Source organism: Lithobates pipiens, unplaced genomic scaffold, assembly GCF_037356315.1.
Source record: "Lithobates pipiens isolate NorthernLeopardFrog02 unplaced genomic scaffold, aLitPip1_a1.2 Scaffold_16, whole genome shotgun sequence".
NCBI lineage: Eukaryota > Metazoa > Chordata > Amphibia > Anura > Ranidae > Lithobates > Lithobates pipiens.
Window position 1 is genome coordinate 271,431,446 of NW_027507748.1, and position 14,429 is coordinate 271,445,874.

The following is a 14,429-nucleotide window of genomic DNA, read 5'->3' on the forward strand; positions in this document are numbered from 1 at the left end:
AAGGATCATAGAGCCTAGTATAAAAAGATATAGAAGCTAGATATCGTGTAATCCCGTTTATTAAAATAACATAAAAATACAAAAAGCCATTAAAAGCCATGAAATTAATGGGCAGAACCTCCAAAGCCCCTGAAAAGCGTCTCGGAAGCGCTGCAACACGGGTGCTTTTAATCCCTTCTTTGGGGTTAAAAGCTTCCCACTAGCAGTGCAAAAGCTTTAGCACTAACGTGCCCTCGGCCCCCAGTGTGAAAGGGGTCTAAAAGGCAAAAAAATAGACTCTAGTATTACTTTAATCTGAGGCAGGAAAGTGACTTTACACTGTTATGGTTTACTGTTAGTATAAAGTGTTTGTTTGTTTTTTTTGGTACATTCCAAATTACAAAAATACAGTACAGTTTAAAGTTTAACATCACCTGTTCTCTATAAATAATTTCAGTAGTTCTGCGGAACTTCCAAGGGCAAATTTTGGTTTTTACTACAATAGACTTATAGATACTGATAATGTCACAGATTGTATGAGGTCCAGATCCTTAAGCTGGCTATAGATGGATAGTATTTTGAACAAAGAGCTGTACACATGGGCCACATCTTTCGACCCGTGTGTATGGCAGCCGGCATCGGATCAGCGCTGACCATAGTGTTCCAGCGGCGGGGGGGGGGGGTCCCATTCCTCTTGTCAGAACACAATAGCTCAGCGGGGGGAGTTCTAACTATGTAATGTTAGCACAGCCTACAGCAACTCCTCCCGAGCTCTTCACCCCACTGGGTTGAAAGAAAAAACAAATAGTGTGTACAAGGCTTTAGGAAGATTTGTAGAAAAGTTTTCATAAGCGAATTAAATCTCATTCTAATGTTCTTACATTTGATTTTGGAGTGAATGTACTTTAACCACTACAATACAGGGCACTTTCGCCCCCTTCCTTCCCAGCCCAATTTTCAGCTTTCATCGTTCTCACAATTTCAATGACAATTGCGCGGTCATGCTACACTATACCCAAATTAAATTGTTATCATTTTGTTTGCACAAATAGAGCTTTATTTTGGTGTTATTTATTAACGACTCAGTTTTTTTATTTTTTGTGATACAAGCAAAAAGAGTGAAAATTTGGAAAAAAAACAATATTTTCTTTTTTCTATTTTAAAAGAAATCCAATAAAATCAAATTTTGTCATAAATTTAAGCCAGAATTTATTCTGCTACATGTCTTTGGTAAAAAAAAATGTGGTTAAGGGTATAATAATTGGTTTGTGTGATCACGGACATATGTACACAAATGATCATGTACATATGTGTGCAGGTGATCACGGACATATGTGTACAGATAATCATTGGGACATGTGATTTTAGTGGGACATATGTGGGGGACATGTTTTTATTATTAGGGACATGTATGTTTTGGGGACATGTGTGTTTTGGGGACATGTGGGGACATTGTGTTTATACTGTGTGGTGTGTTGTGTGTTTACACTAGGCTGGTGATCAGTGAGTAAAAAGCTGTAAAAAACAGCTCATACTCCCTGATCATCAGCCGGCTGCAGCGATCTACGCTCTCCTCTCCTCAGCGATGACTTCTGTGTGAGGAGAGGGGAGCCGATTGCCTAGCAACCAGCTGTTTGTTTACATCACATGACGGCCCTGATTGGACACGGCTGTCATGTGATCAGGAGGGCCAATCACAGAGCCCTCCTGCCAATCCGAGATGCGCCGTGTCTGGGTGCGCGATCCCCCTCCTTCTGAAGGATGTTCAGAAACGTCCACTCAGAAGTAGACGGCTCCCACCTGGCCGTATATGTACATTGGCCGGGTGGGAAGTGGTTAATGAACAAAACCCAGATACAGTTTTAGAAATTAGAGAAAAAAATGTCACTCCTGCTTTATTACATTTTCTTGTCACTGCAATCAATTTGACCCACTAATGTTTAGAAAAATAAACTTTCTTGGAAAGCTTTCTTTCTTTCTTTCTTTCTTTCTTTCTTTCTTTCTTGAAAAACTTTCCAAAGACTTTTTGTTTAAAAGTCTACCCATCCATGGCCAGCTATAGCTGCAATAGGATTCTTTATCAGCTTTTGAAGCTAGAGGCTGCGATGATCAATTTCTCTTTTACTGTACTGTCTGTCTGACAATAGGCTTAAAATTCCTTTTGATACCCTTTGTTGTTTTATGAGCTTTAACAACTTCTCTTCTGAGCTCATTTTTAATTGGGGCATAATGCAGTTCATCGAGATTCTTATATGCAGAGCCACCACTATTTTTTTATTTTTTTAAACATCAGGGTAGGTCAAACCCCCTGAGCTAATTTTTATTGGGGCATAATGCAGTTCATCAAGATCCTTATATGCAGAGAGACCACATTCTTTTTATACGTTAGGGTGGGTCAAACCCCCTGCCTGAATTGATTGAAGCAACTGTCTCTCTGATTGAATTACTTCAGTTACCATATTCAAAATTATCTTAGAGGCCAGCATACATCTTCTTTCAAGGACCCTCATTGTACTATTTTTTAAGGATAATTTGAAATATTGCATATGTTCTTTGTTACATAAGACTTTAATAATATGACTTGGATTAAAATCAAATCACATGTAGTAGCAAATCATACAAAAATTCTGAGAATTTCTACAGGTACGTACAACCTCCATTCCAAAAAATTTTAACTGAGCAAAACTTACCATTTTAGGGAAAAAAAGGAAATTTTGAAGTTAATAGCAGAAACACATCTCAAAAAAGTTGGGACAGGGTTATATTTACCACAACGTAGCATCCCTTCTTCTTTTAACAACACTCTATAAATGTCTAGGAACAGAAGAGACCAGTTGCTGAAGTTTAGGGAGAGGAATGTTGTCCCATTCTTGCCTGAGCACATGCTGCTCTGAAACTTGGATATATCTTTCAGCATTGATGGTGCCTTTGCGTACGCAATAATTCACCTAATACATTCAGAGATGCAGGCTTTTGAACTGCGTGCTGGTAACAAAGGTCCCTCTCCTTTTTAGTTCAGAGGACATGGCGCCCATGGTTGTCAAAAAGTTTGTCAATTTGTCTGACAATAGACCAGTTTTCCACTTTGCAACAGACCACTTTAAATGTGCTTTAACCCAGAGAAGACGGCGGCATTTCCGGATCATGTTCAGATATGGCTTCTTCTTTGATAGAGCTTTACCTTGCATTTCTGGATGGCACAGTGAACTGTGTCCAAAGACTGTGGTGGAGGGCTCTGAATGAACAGCATGAGTATGCTGTTCCTTCAAAGTGCATGCGTCAGTGGTCCGTCTATTATATGGATATTCGACCAACGGGAAAGTTTGGAAGGGGATATGTCCATCTGGACTTAGGATATACCTGACATCCTTTTAGCTAATCAGTGGAAGAAGGTTGATCCCTTCACCTATACCCAGAATACATGCAGCAGCTCCAGTTATTGGTGGAAGGCGATATTTAAACTTGTATACCAGGCTTGTTTAAAGATTATTGTTGGTGAGTGGGGACCCAGGAGGGGAGCAAGGAGTATCACCAAGATCTGCACCAGCTGTATAAGTTGCATAAGATCAGCACACCATATATTTATTTGGATGGACTTTATATGATTGTACCTTTTATGTTTACACTATATTTGCACTTTATGTTCTCTTTTATTCACAGTTTATTCACTTTATATTGTTAATTCTATGAGATTGTTTACGCTATATGATATTTTATTACTCAATGTTTATTGGAGCAGCGCTGGGGTTAACATTTACATTCACTCACTTAGGGTTTTTTACCTTGCACTACAGCCCATAACACATATTTGTTTTTTTTATATAGTTTATTGTCTCCATAGCATGAGTATTTACATTATTATTTACCATAACAATCAATCCCAGATCACATTTTACAGATTGCACTTGGCCATGCTGAATCTGATTGGCTGCCATAGCATGTTGCACTAAGCATTTTCTCCCAGTACTTCAGCTAGTTAAAAAATGCTTCCTCCATTTACTTTTATAATTCTCTACAGATATATCAAAGTCTAAATTCTTCAAGCATCAAAGTATGTTTTTACACAGGCAAGGTTTGTTGACACAAATATAACATTAAAGGTTCATCTGTCTCACATGTAAGTACAGCAATAGAATAATGGATTTTCAAGTTACTAACTGATATTACCTTTGTACAGGGAGACACGAAGATGAAAGAGATTTTGAAGTATACACACCAGTTTCTGCAGAAATTCTGTCACGGGAACCCAGAAAACCAGGCTCTTCTACACAAACACCTTTCCTTGTTCCTGACCCCTGGTGTAAGTAGCATACACATACAGAACATTGTTAGTGACTAATACCTATTTCTTTCTCCTGTGTATTTAGTGTACTAAACCACATCAACACATATTTCAAGCTATAAAACACAGAGTGCACCTTAAAAGGAACTTATGAATATAGGAATATGCATATTCTTTACATATACAGGTTCTGGGGCTGTCACCATGATATCTAGAGCGGGAGACACCTGGAGCAAATTTGTAGGATGGGAGTATACTGACTTCACTGACTACATGCTTGATCCATTTTTGCAGCTGACTGGATATATGGCAGTCGCAGAGCCTGCACTTTATGGCATATTTCGTTTGTCACAGATTCCCCTTAAATTCTATGATTAAAAGTAAATATCTGCAATGTATCACATGCTGTGTTTATTCTGGTGGTTAGTGAAATATTTTTTTTTGCTTGTCTGTTCCTAAATTCAGTGTTAGGTAAAATCATCATACAACAGATTTTTAGTTTAATGGCATAACAGAAATTTCATAAAACTGTCAACCCATCTAAAGCCACAGTGAACTGAATAAGGATATATGTATATGTCCAAGTTCCCTATCCATTCTGTTTCAGCAACATATTGGAGTTAATTTTAGTAAATCAAGTGAGCCCCAATATTTGCAGGAGACACACAATCCATCATAGTTTTGCTTGATCGGATTTAGTACCCTTCCTCTCTCTGTAGTTGCTGGGCTGATTTACTGATTTTTAGGTGGCAGGGTATGCAGTGTGTTATTACCTACACAGCCAGTGTTCTATATGCATGCACATGTTTGTTTTGGGGGTTTCACATTCTTTCAAGCATGCTTCAGTCAACTTCAACTGCTGGGGAAGTAAGTTGCAGTTGGGATTTTATGCATTGTTTCACATATTAGGATGCATTAGCTAATTGACAATAATACATTTCATTTTTACGTAAATTATTACACAGACATATGCTGCTCTACAATTTTTTCTGTCTCCTTAGCACCTAGACATTTGGCTTGCAGACATTTTTAGCTGTTACTGTTCAAAATAAAAGAAACAAAGCTTAATAAAGAAAACAAATTTGGCAACCATATGTAAGAATTGGTAAGCTACAATATAATCCACATTAGCCTTTAATATCACTCTAAACTAAAAAGCAAATAGTTTTATTAAAATAAAAAAGAAGATATATTAACCTGCTCTGAACAGTATTGCACAGAGCAGTCCCTTACCTCTGTTTTTGGGGGTCCCCCACCGGCCCTGCCTGCTCCTTCTTTCTCCAAGTTTCCTCCTAGCAAACCATGTGCTGTTGGGGCACCTGTGCAGGTACGTTCCTAAGCCAAGCTGTTTGCATTCATAGAAACACACAGCACCGGTAAGCCACATCCCTGCTCCCTCATTACTGGAGTTTGACTGACAGCAGCATGAGCAGCAGGAGCCACTGCTCCCAGAGTCTTTTGTATGTCTGGTGCTGCAGCCAGGACAGTGCTAGATCGTTTAGAGGAGTCACGTAATTGTTTAAAGCTGGAAAGGGGGGAACAGTAATTTGGGCATTTTTTATCTTAGTGCAGATAATGCTTTAAGTTAAAAAATGTTTAGTCTTTAAAACCACTTTAATACCGCTTTCAAGTGGACCTTCCCATGGACTGTCACCAATAAAGTAAAGCCACCATGAAAAGGTTGTGAAAAGACATAAAACAATTCTGCCAAAAAACCTGCGAGATCTTGCAGTGTATGAGCAAGATTTCTTAGGAAGGCACTGTGTGGGGAAGCCTTCCCAGGATGCATTTGTGGGACCCTGGCTACATCACCAGGGCCTCTAGAGATCAGATAGTGCTATGTAGTTAAATGTGTGTAACAGCCAAATGTCTTATTTTGGATGAAAAGAAGGCAGAGTTGGACTTCTCCTCTCCCCAAAAAGCACCTTCCAGGTGCTTCCTAAACCTTCCTCAGTTTCCCTCTTTTCTTTTGAAGTGCACTGCATTTATCTTCTTTTTCCAGTTTGTCTGAAGATTGCAATAATTTACTGGCCTCCCGGTCCAGTGTGACCCTTTCTGAATGACTTTCTGTATGGCTACCCTACTTTCTCTCCTCTGAAGTGCCCGCTATCATTCTCTGTGAACTTTAACATTCCAATTAATGTTAACGCCTCAGCCACTTCTCAATTGCTCAACTTACCTCTTCTTTTAAGCTAACACAGTGGACACAAACCACACTTACTCCAATGGCAACACTCTCAACCTTGTATTCTCCAACCTCTGCACACCCTCCAACCTCTCTAACACCACCTTTCCTCTCTCCGATCGCAACCTTATCCGTTTCACACTCTCCTTGTCTCCTACCTCCCATACCGCCAACCTGAAAACAGTTAGTAGCATAATGAAGAAAGCAAGGGCTGAGGTGGCAAAGGTTCCTGCGGCTGACTGCCTTTATGATACAATTGCACCCCTGTCCTGACCACCTCCATCTACAAGAACATACTGTCATCCTCCCTGGACACTTTCGCTCCTCTTTCTACACACAGAACCAGAACTCACCTGCTGCAACCCTGTCAAATAGACAACACCAGACACAGCCGTGCTCTTGTGCGAGTGTGGCATAAAACGAAATCCCCAAAATACTCTGCCCTTCTCAAATACAACTCCTGCCTCCACACTGCTAAACAAACCTACTACACCACTCTCATCAAAACCCTCTCATCCAAACTTTGTCAACTCTTTTCTATCCTTAATTCCTTACTTCAGCACCCCCCCCCCCCCCCCCACTGCCACTGCCTTTACCCACTAAGGGTACTTACTGCCCTGGAGTATGCCAATCATTTCAAAAACAAAATTGACAGAATTATTGATCTAGCGCACAGCTTTCTCTCTAAATCTGCAAACTAGGTCCAACACCACACTCAATACTTTCCTCCTTCAGCCCTGTTACTATTACGGAAGTTGCCAAACTCCTTTCCATGGCCCACCTCATCATCTGTTCCCTCACAATTACTTCTTATTTCCCTCTCTATCCTAAACTCTCTAAACAACATCTTCAACCTCTCTCTCTCCTCCTGCACCCTTTTCTCCCCATTCAAACATACACTGGTTATCCTCATACTTAAGTTATTCAAACCGGTGGGGTCTAGTAAGAATTATTTAAAATCCATCTCCCTGCTTCCGTTTGCCTCCAAGCCTTTTGAATGCTTTGTCCATAACCGAAGAAGCTCCTACCTCATTGACAGCAACCTTCTCGATTCTCTACAGTCTGGCTTCTGCCCACAAAATTCCACTGAAACTGCCCTACTAAAACTCACCAACAACCTACTAACTGCTAAAACCAATGGCCAGTACTCAATACTCATACTTTTGGACCTTTCTGCTGTCTTTGACACAGTTGGCCACCCACTCCTCCTCAACAAACTCCACTGCCTTGGCCTCTGTGATTCTGCTTTCCTGTTTCTCCTCCTACCTATCTCAGTGAACTTTCAGTGTCACATATAACACCATCTCCTTCGCTCCTCCTTTCTGCAAGTTAACAGACTTACAATTCAACACTGCCACAAATTTGTAGCAAGTTATCCTTGCTATCTGGGTACATCACCAACCTCATCTGCAGATATCACCCAAATAGTCCTCTCCACTACTCCCAGGACCTCCTGCTCTCAAGCTGCCTTGTTACCTCCTCCCATGCTCACCTCCAGGACTTCTCCAAAGCCTCTCCTCTGGAACTCCCTGCCCCAGTATGTTCAATCAGATCCTACCCTATCCGCCTTTAGACGATCCTTGAAAATTGACTTATTCAGGGAAGCCTAACCTACCTCCACCTAAAAAGCCGTACTTGAGTCGACTCCATCAGATCATCCCCTGAAGCTATTACCTTTTGTGTCACCTTCCCCTCCCTTTAGATTGTAAGCTCCGTGAGCAGGGCGCTCCTATTCCTTTTGTACGGAACTGTATTGTAATTGTACTGTCCCCCTTTTTATTGTATAGCGCTGCATAAACTGTTGGCACTATATAAATCCTGTATAAGTACAATAATACGTAGGGCTTTCACAGTTTTTTTCTAAAATTCAATACAATTGTCAGGATTGTAAAGGTGAGGAGAGAGAGGGGGCGGGGCTGAGCTGCCTCTCTGTGTGTGAATGGACAGCAATCCTGCTTGGGTACCCCCAGAGCAAGCAGGCCGCTTAGCAGCAGAGAGGAGGCAGGAGCACCGGCGGGGAACCCAAGAAGAGGAGGATTGGGGCTTCTCTGTACAAAACCACTGCACAGAGAAGGTAAGTATGATATGTTTGTTATAAAAAAAATGCAAATCACTTTAACCACTTTAGCCTTGGAAGTTTTTACCCCCTCAATGACCAGAGCATTTTTTGTGATATGGCACAGCGTCGCTTTAACTGACAATTACACAATCTTACAATGCTGTCCCCAAACAAAACTGGTGTCCTATATATTTTACTTTTTGCTATAATAAATATCCCCCAAAAATATATATATAAAAAAAGAAATGTCTTCCTCAGTTTAGGCCGATATGTATTCTTTTACATATTTTGTTTAAAAAAAAAGCGTAATAAGTGTATATTGATTAGTTTGCGTAAGTTATAGCGTCTACAAAATAGGGAATAGATTTATGGCATTTTTATTATCATTTTTTTTTATTGGTAATGGCAGAGATCTGAGATTTTTATCGGGATTGCAACATAGCAGCGGACAGATCGGACACTTTTAACACTATTTTGGGACCATTGACATTTATACAGCGATCAGAGCTAAAAAATAGCCATTGATTACTGTATAAATGTCACTGGCAGGGAAGGGGTTAAACACTAGAGGCGATCAAGGGGTTAAGTGTGTTCCCTCAGTGTGTTTTAACTGTAGGGGGGGTGGGCTACCACTGACATGACAAAGGTCACTGCTTCCGATCACTGGGAGCAGTAGATCCCTGTCATGTGACTAGAGAACAGGGAAATACCTTGTTTACATAGGCACATGTGAGATACTGTATATTGTATTGTTATTTTTGTAGATCTATACATTATACCTAAAAGAGGAACAACTGAAAAATGTAAAAGGAAAGGGAGTCCATAAGAAGGATTACTCCCTAAGGGAACCTGTTACATCTAGAGTGGTTTAATAAGGGTCCTTTATTAGAGGAAAGATTGAAAATCTGTATATGAAATGCTTTCATAAAACATGCATACGAAGTAAAAAAGTAAAATTACTTTCAGATAATCCATACAATAATTACCCAAAACGACCTTCCATTTAAATGGGAAATATTGTGTATATTGAGTGACTTTTTATGTTAAATGACTTTTATCATGTTTACGCGTAAAGCCTAAGTTTAGTCACAAATGAAAAAAACACAAAAACAGCACAAGGGACATTACTTACAGTGTGTAGGATGTGTCCCTTATAATGCTGAATCATTTAAAAGCTGAAATCTCACCATAATCTCCCAGTAGAGAAGGGGTTAATGGGGGCCACTTAATCTGTGACTGGCACTACTCCCTATGCCTGGCCTTTCCACCCAGCTTCTCCATTTATAGAAGCCATACTCTTGCTTCCTTGAATGAAACACAATCTGTGTTTGGAGAACAGTGGATGATTGAGAGGCCTGCCTCTTCCATTCATAGATCCTATTTTATTTATGGAACCTATAGTACAAATTCTAAAGAGGTGCAGTCACATTTGTAAATGCACCCGCACCCCAATTAGATATGAGAAACCCAGTGGGGGTTCCTTCATTTGGCTACAGGAGGTATTCCCAATGATAGCAATGGGAGTCTATCAGCTCCTGCATCTAATTGTGGGAACCCCTGCTGGGTTTTTCATATCTAATCAGAGTGCGGGTGCATTTGAAGGTGTGAATGCACCCTGAATGGAGGAGGTGGGGGGAAAGGGTGGGCATAGTCAGGCATTCTTGATGAGTGCCTGTCACAGCTTTGTTAACCCTATTAACTCCTGCTGCCTTGATCTTTTGGTGTTGCGGGTATTTGGAGGGGATGAATCGATGAAGTAGGATTTCTGCGAATAGAGGAGCCAGAAGCACATGGTTGTAAGTAATGTCCCTTGTACTTATTTTTTATTTGGACTTGTGACTAAACTTGGGCTGTGGCCTCCCTGGCGGTATGATTATGTCAGATTTTTGAATCTCAAAGCGGTACATTGTTTTGCATAGAAGTTTAGTGTTTTATATTGTAGTCCTGTAATTATTAGTAATAACTCACTAAATCTGTCCAAACCAGAGTCTAGTAGAAATCCTGGGTATGATAACTGCAATCACTCGATCACCCTGTTGAATAATAACAGCCACGTAGAAAATCTATTGTTTTTAGGCAGTTAGGCCTCACCTGTAGACATGCAGAGAGAACAACAATAGGGCTTAATCATTGTGCAGCAGTACATTGCAGCAAGCAGAACTCATATATATACTTAACAAATATGGCTCTTCTTGTTTACAGATTTAATAATTATCTATACATCGAAACACATATTGTAGTACAACACTACAGACCGATAAGTTTATAGAAAAAATATTATGATGCAACACTACAGAGTGAGAAGATTATTTAAATTAGGCTAAACACTTTTGCATACAGATCTAAAAAAAAAAAAAAAAACACTTTAAATCATTTCTCCTGGAAATCCAATAGACAAACTGAATAAAAATGACATTCTAAGGCCGCGTACACACGCGGGGACTGTTCGCCCAACTTTGTCCGTCAAACAGTTTCGGCAAACAGTCCGCTCAAAATTAGCATGGACGGACATGGCCACACACGACGAACGAACAGTTTGCTGAAACCGTGCGCGATGACGTGAACGGCACGTACGACGGGACGAAAAATACGACGTCCTATACACTGCATTATAACTTTCAGCGTGTAAATCCTTTCTGAGCATGCGTGGAACTTAGTTTGACGAACAAGCCTACACACGAGCGGACTGTTCGCTGAAACAAGGTTTCAGCGGACAGTTTTTCGGAAATTCCATAAAATCTTGTTCGTCAAACTGTCCGCTGAAACTGTCCGCTGAAAGCCCACACACGAGCGGACTGTCCGCCCAAACACTGTTCAGCGGACAAAGTTGGGCGAACAGTCCGCCCGTGTGTACGCGGCCTAACAGTATGCTACATTGCCCACTCAACTTAGAAAATGTTTTTTACACTTTGTTTTAATTACTTTACTGTTTGATAAGAGGGTAGTCTCTTTCATATAGTGGAATATCAGTTGGCTGTAGATTTTTTTTGGATCTTTTTGTTTTATTTGTGTTTGTGATAAGATGATTCAGCTTTATGAAGGACCTTGTGTTAATGTGAGTTTGTTTCCCCAGCTACTGGAGGCTGAGACCATGCAACATATCTTCCTCAATAACTACCAGCTTTGTACAGAGATACATGAAACTGTCCTTCAACACTTCATCCATTGCTTGGCCACCCATGGACGGCATGTCCAGTACTTGGACTTTCTGCACACCATCATCAAAGCTGAGGGAAAATACATTAAAAAGTGCCAGGACATGATCATGACAGAGGTAATTGTTAAGAATCCTTACCATAGCAAGTGAATATTGTTCATGGAAGCACAATAGTTATGGGGAAACAAGTCCAGTAAAAACAGAATACATACATGAAACACAATGATAGAAATTTGACATTATGCCAAAGGTTGTTTATGGCTCTGGAAGGTCTCTAAGCTATGAAGCTAAAGGGGCTTTATGTTTTTGTTTCTAAATGTAGGCATAGCAAAAAGATGTACACTGGTCCTAAGGAAAACTTGCTTGACTAGTCATGCCATCAAGCAACTTTCAGCTTTCCATGAGTTATTTCTGCTTGTCAGTGTGTCTTCATATGTCATACATTTTAAAATAAGCTAGTAAATTTTATTTGACATACTTCTACAGTTTTCTTCAAGCTGAGCAGGAAGGGGCATGCATCTGGTTTGTTTAGACTTTAGTATTGACAAAGGAGTTTGATTGTGATCTACAGAATACTATCAATATCCAAAAAATCATGTCAAATATATGCATTTATTTGGTGAGCTGTCATGTTGTATTTTTTAGAAGGTAATGTCAGACCTAGAAAATGTAACTTGCATTGAGAGAAATGTATGTATTTGCATAAAGAGAATATCTTGTATTTTGTCATTATTTATTAATGTTTAGGGCTAAAAATGCAGTTTTAAAAAATATTTGTCCTTTTTTAGTCCAGTAAATGTAAAAGAATCATATTTATATTTCCTTTTTATATTTGTCTTGGAAGTTCATGAAGGTAAAGGTGGCTGACTCCTCCTGCCCACCCTAGTTCACTCTGCCAAGTGGGAATTTTTTTCCATGTGTGGTATCCTGAACTACCGGGTGGATAGGATGGGAATCTTGGTCAATGATTAACATCCGGTCACGGTGACCACACAAGCCTTATTTGACTCCTCTTGTCGTAAGGTAAAGAGGGTCAACGACATCTGGTGAGTAGGGACCTACACTCTTTTTGTCTGCCTTTACCTTTGGGAAGGAACGTCTGATATCTTTTGGCTATCAGTGGTCACACATAGTTAAAAAGGTTGTAAACACTGACTGGCCCCCCAGACCCCCCGTTTTACTCACCTGAGCCCTTCGTTCCCTCAGTGGAGATGCTCTCTTCCTCTCTGCCCAGGGCTCATGGCTCTTGATTGGATCGATTGACAGCAGCGGGAGCCAATGGCTGCGCTTCTATCAATCATATCGAATAATGCGATCGCTGGAGGGCGGAGCCGAGTCTGGCATTCTGTGTCTATGGATGCAAATGCTGGACTCAGGAGAGCACCCGCAAGGTAAACCCCAGGCAGAGCGTGTCTTTCTCCCAGGGGGTTTACCGATGTGAGGAGGAGCTGCGAGCACCGCAGGGACCCCAGAAGATGATGATCAGGGCCACACTGTGCAAACAGAACTGCACAGTGGAGATAATTATGTTTATTATAAAAAAAAACATAGGTTTACAATCACTTTGAGGCTACAAGTGCACCTGAGAGATCAGCCATTTAGGAATACTGCTTTCCACCATCTGATACATGGAGTGGATTATATATACCAATTATGTTCCATTAATTGAATTCCTGCATAGGGATCACTGGCAAAGAATTGGTTAACTTATTATATTTGTTTATATTGCATATACAATTTTTATTAAGTACCGTAATCGCAGTTTTTATTATGTACCATTTTATTTATTCATCCAATTAGGATTATTTGGGTTTTGGATTTTTACATGTTTGATTACACATTTTCAGAGTTCCCCAAGTTGGTGCACATATAGCAGTGGATATATTAAGGGCAGGTTTTAAGCGGTCACAAGATTGTCTTTAATAGTCTACACATTAAAACATGTTTGTTTCTCTTCAGCTGACCAATGCAGGAGATGATGTGGTAGTCTTCTACAATGACAAAGCATCATTTGCTTCAATGCTGGAATTGATGGCAGCGGCTCGTGAAGGTGTGGAGGACAACAGTCCCCTTATGTACCACATATCACTGGTTAATCTTCTTGCAGCATGTGCTGAGGGAAAGAATGTGTACACCGAGATCAAGTGCACGTCTCTGTTGCCTCTGGAGGATGTAGTGCGAGTGGTGACCCATGAGGACTGTATCACAGAGGTAAGAATGCCTTGTGTGTGTTAGTGTTTCTTTTTGTTACTGTGTGTGTGTGTGTTAGATTGAATTGAACCTCCAAATATAATTTCATTAACACAAAGCAAGTATATTAACCACGATACCTGGATATATGCTATCTACGTGATGTCAAAATGAGGTTTTGAAAGTATTTCAAACATAATGGTTAACATTCCTGCTTTGAAACACTGAGGTCCTTAATATTATTCTCTTTAAGGCATTAGAAACTGATTTCTGAATAATGCGAGAATGTGAAATGTGATCTTTTTTGCAGTATGGTTATTCTTAGTCTTTCTCTTTTAAAGGTGAAAATATCTTATGTAAACTTTGTGAACCATTGTTATGTGGATACCGAGGTAGAAATGAAGGAAATTTATACCACCAACCACATATGGACCCTCTTTGAGAATTTTATCCTGGATATGGCTCGAGTGAGTATAAAAGACCAAGTGTTTTTTATGGTTTTTCTGTAGTTGAGCTCAAAAACATCTGCAAGTAAACCTCAAAATCAAAATAGTTGGGGTGAAATGTCTTAATAATT

At 40.1% G+C, this 14,429-nt stretch overlaps 1 protein-coding gene across 3 annotated transcripts in view; it reads left to right on the forward strand.

Annotated features, from left to right (window-relative positions):
* Window positions 1–14,429, forward strand: part of ITPR3 (inositol 1,4,5-trisphosphate receptor type 3) — a 406,280-nt gene that overhangs the window by 236,826 nt on the left and 155,025 nt on the right. For all 3 annotated transcript variants that reach the window (XM_077481406.1, XM_077481407.1, XM_077481408.1), the window contains exons 29-32: window positions 4,157–4,279; window positions 11,579–11,779; window positions 13,622–13,873; window positions 14,194–14,319. In XM_077481406.1, coding sequence (XP_077337532.1) covers window positions 4,157–4,279; window positions 11,579–11,779; window positions 13,622–13,873; window positions 14,194–14,319 — 702 coding nt within the window. The remainder of the gene's footprint in view (window positions 1–4,156; window positions 4,280–11,578; window positions 11,780–13,621; window positions 13,874–14,193; window positions 14,320–14,429) is intronic.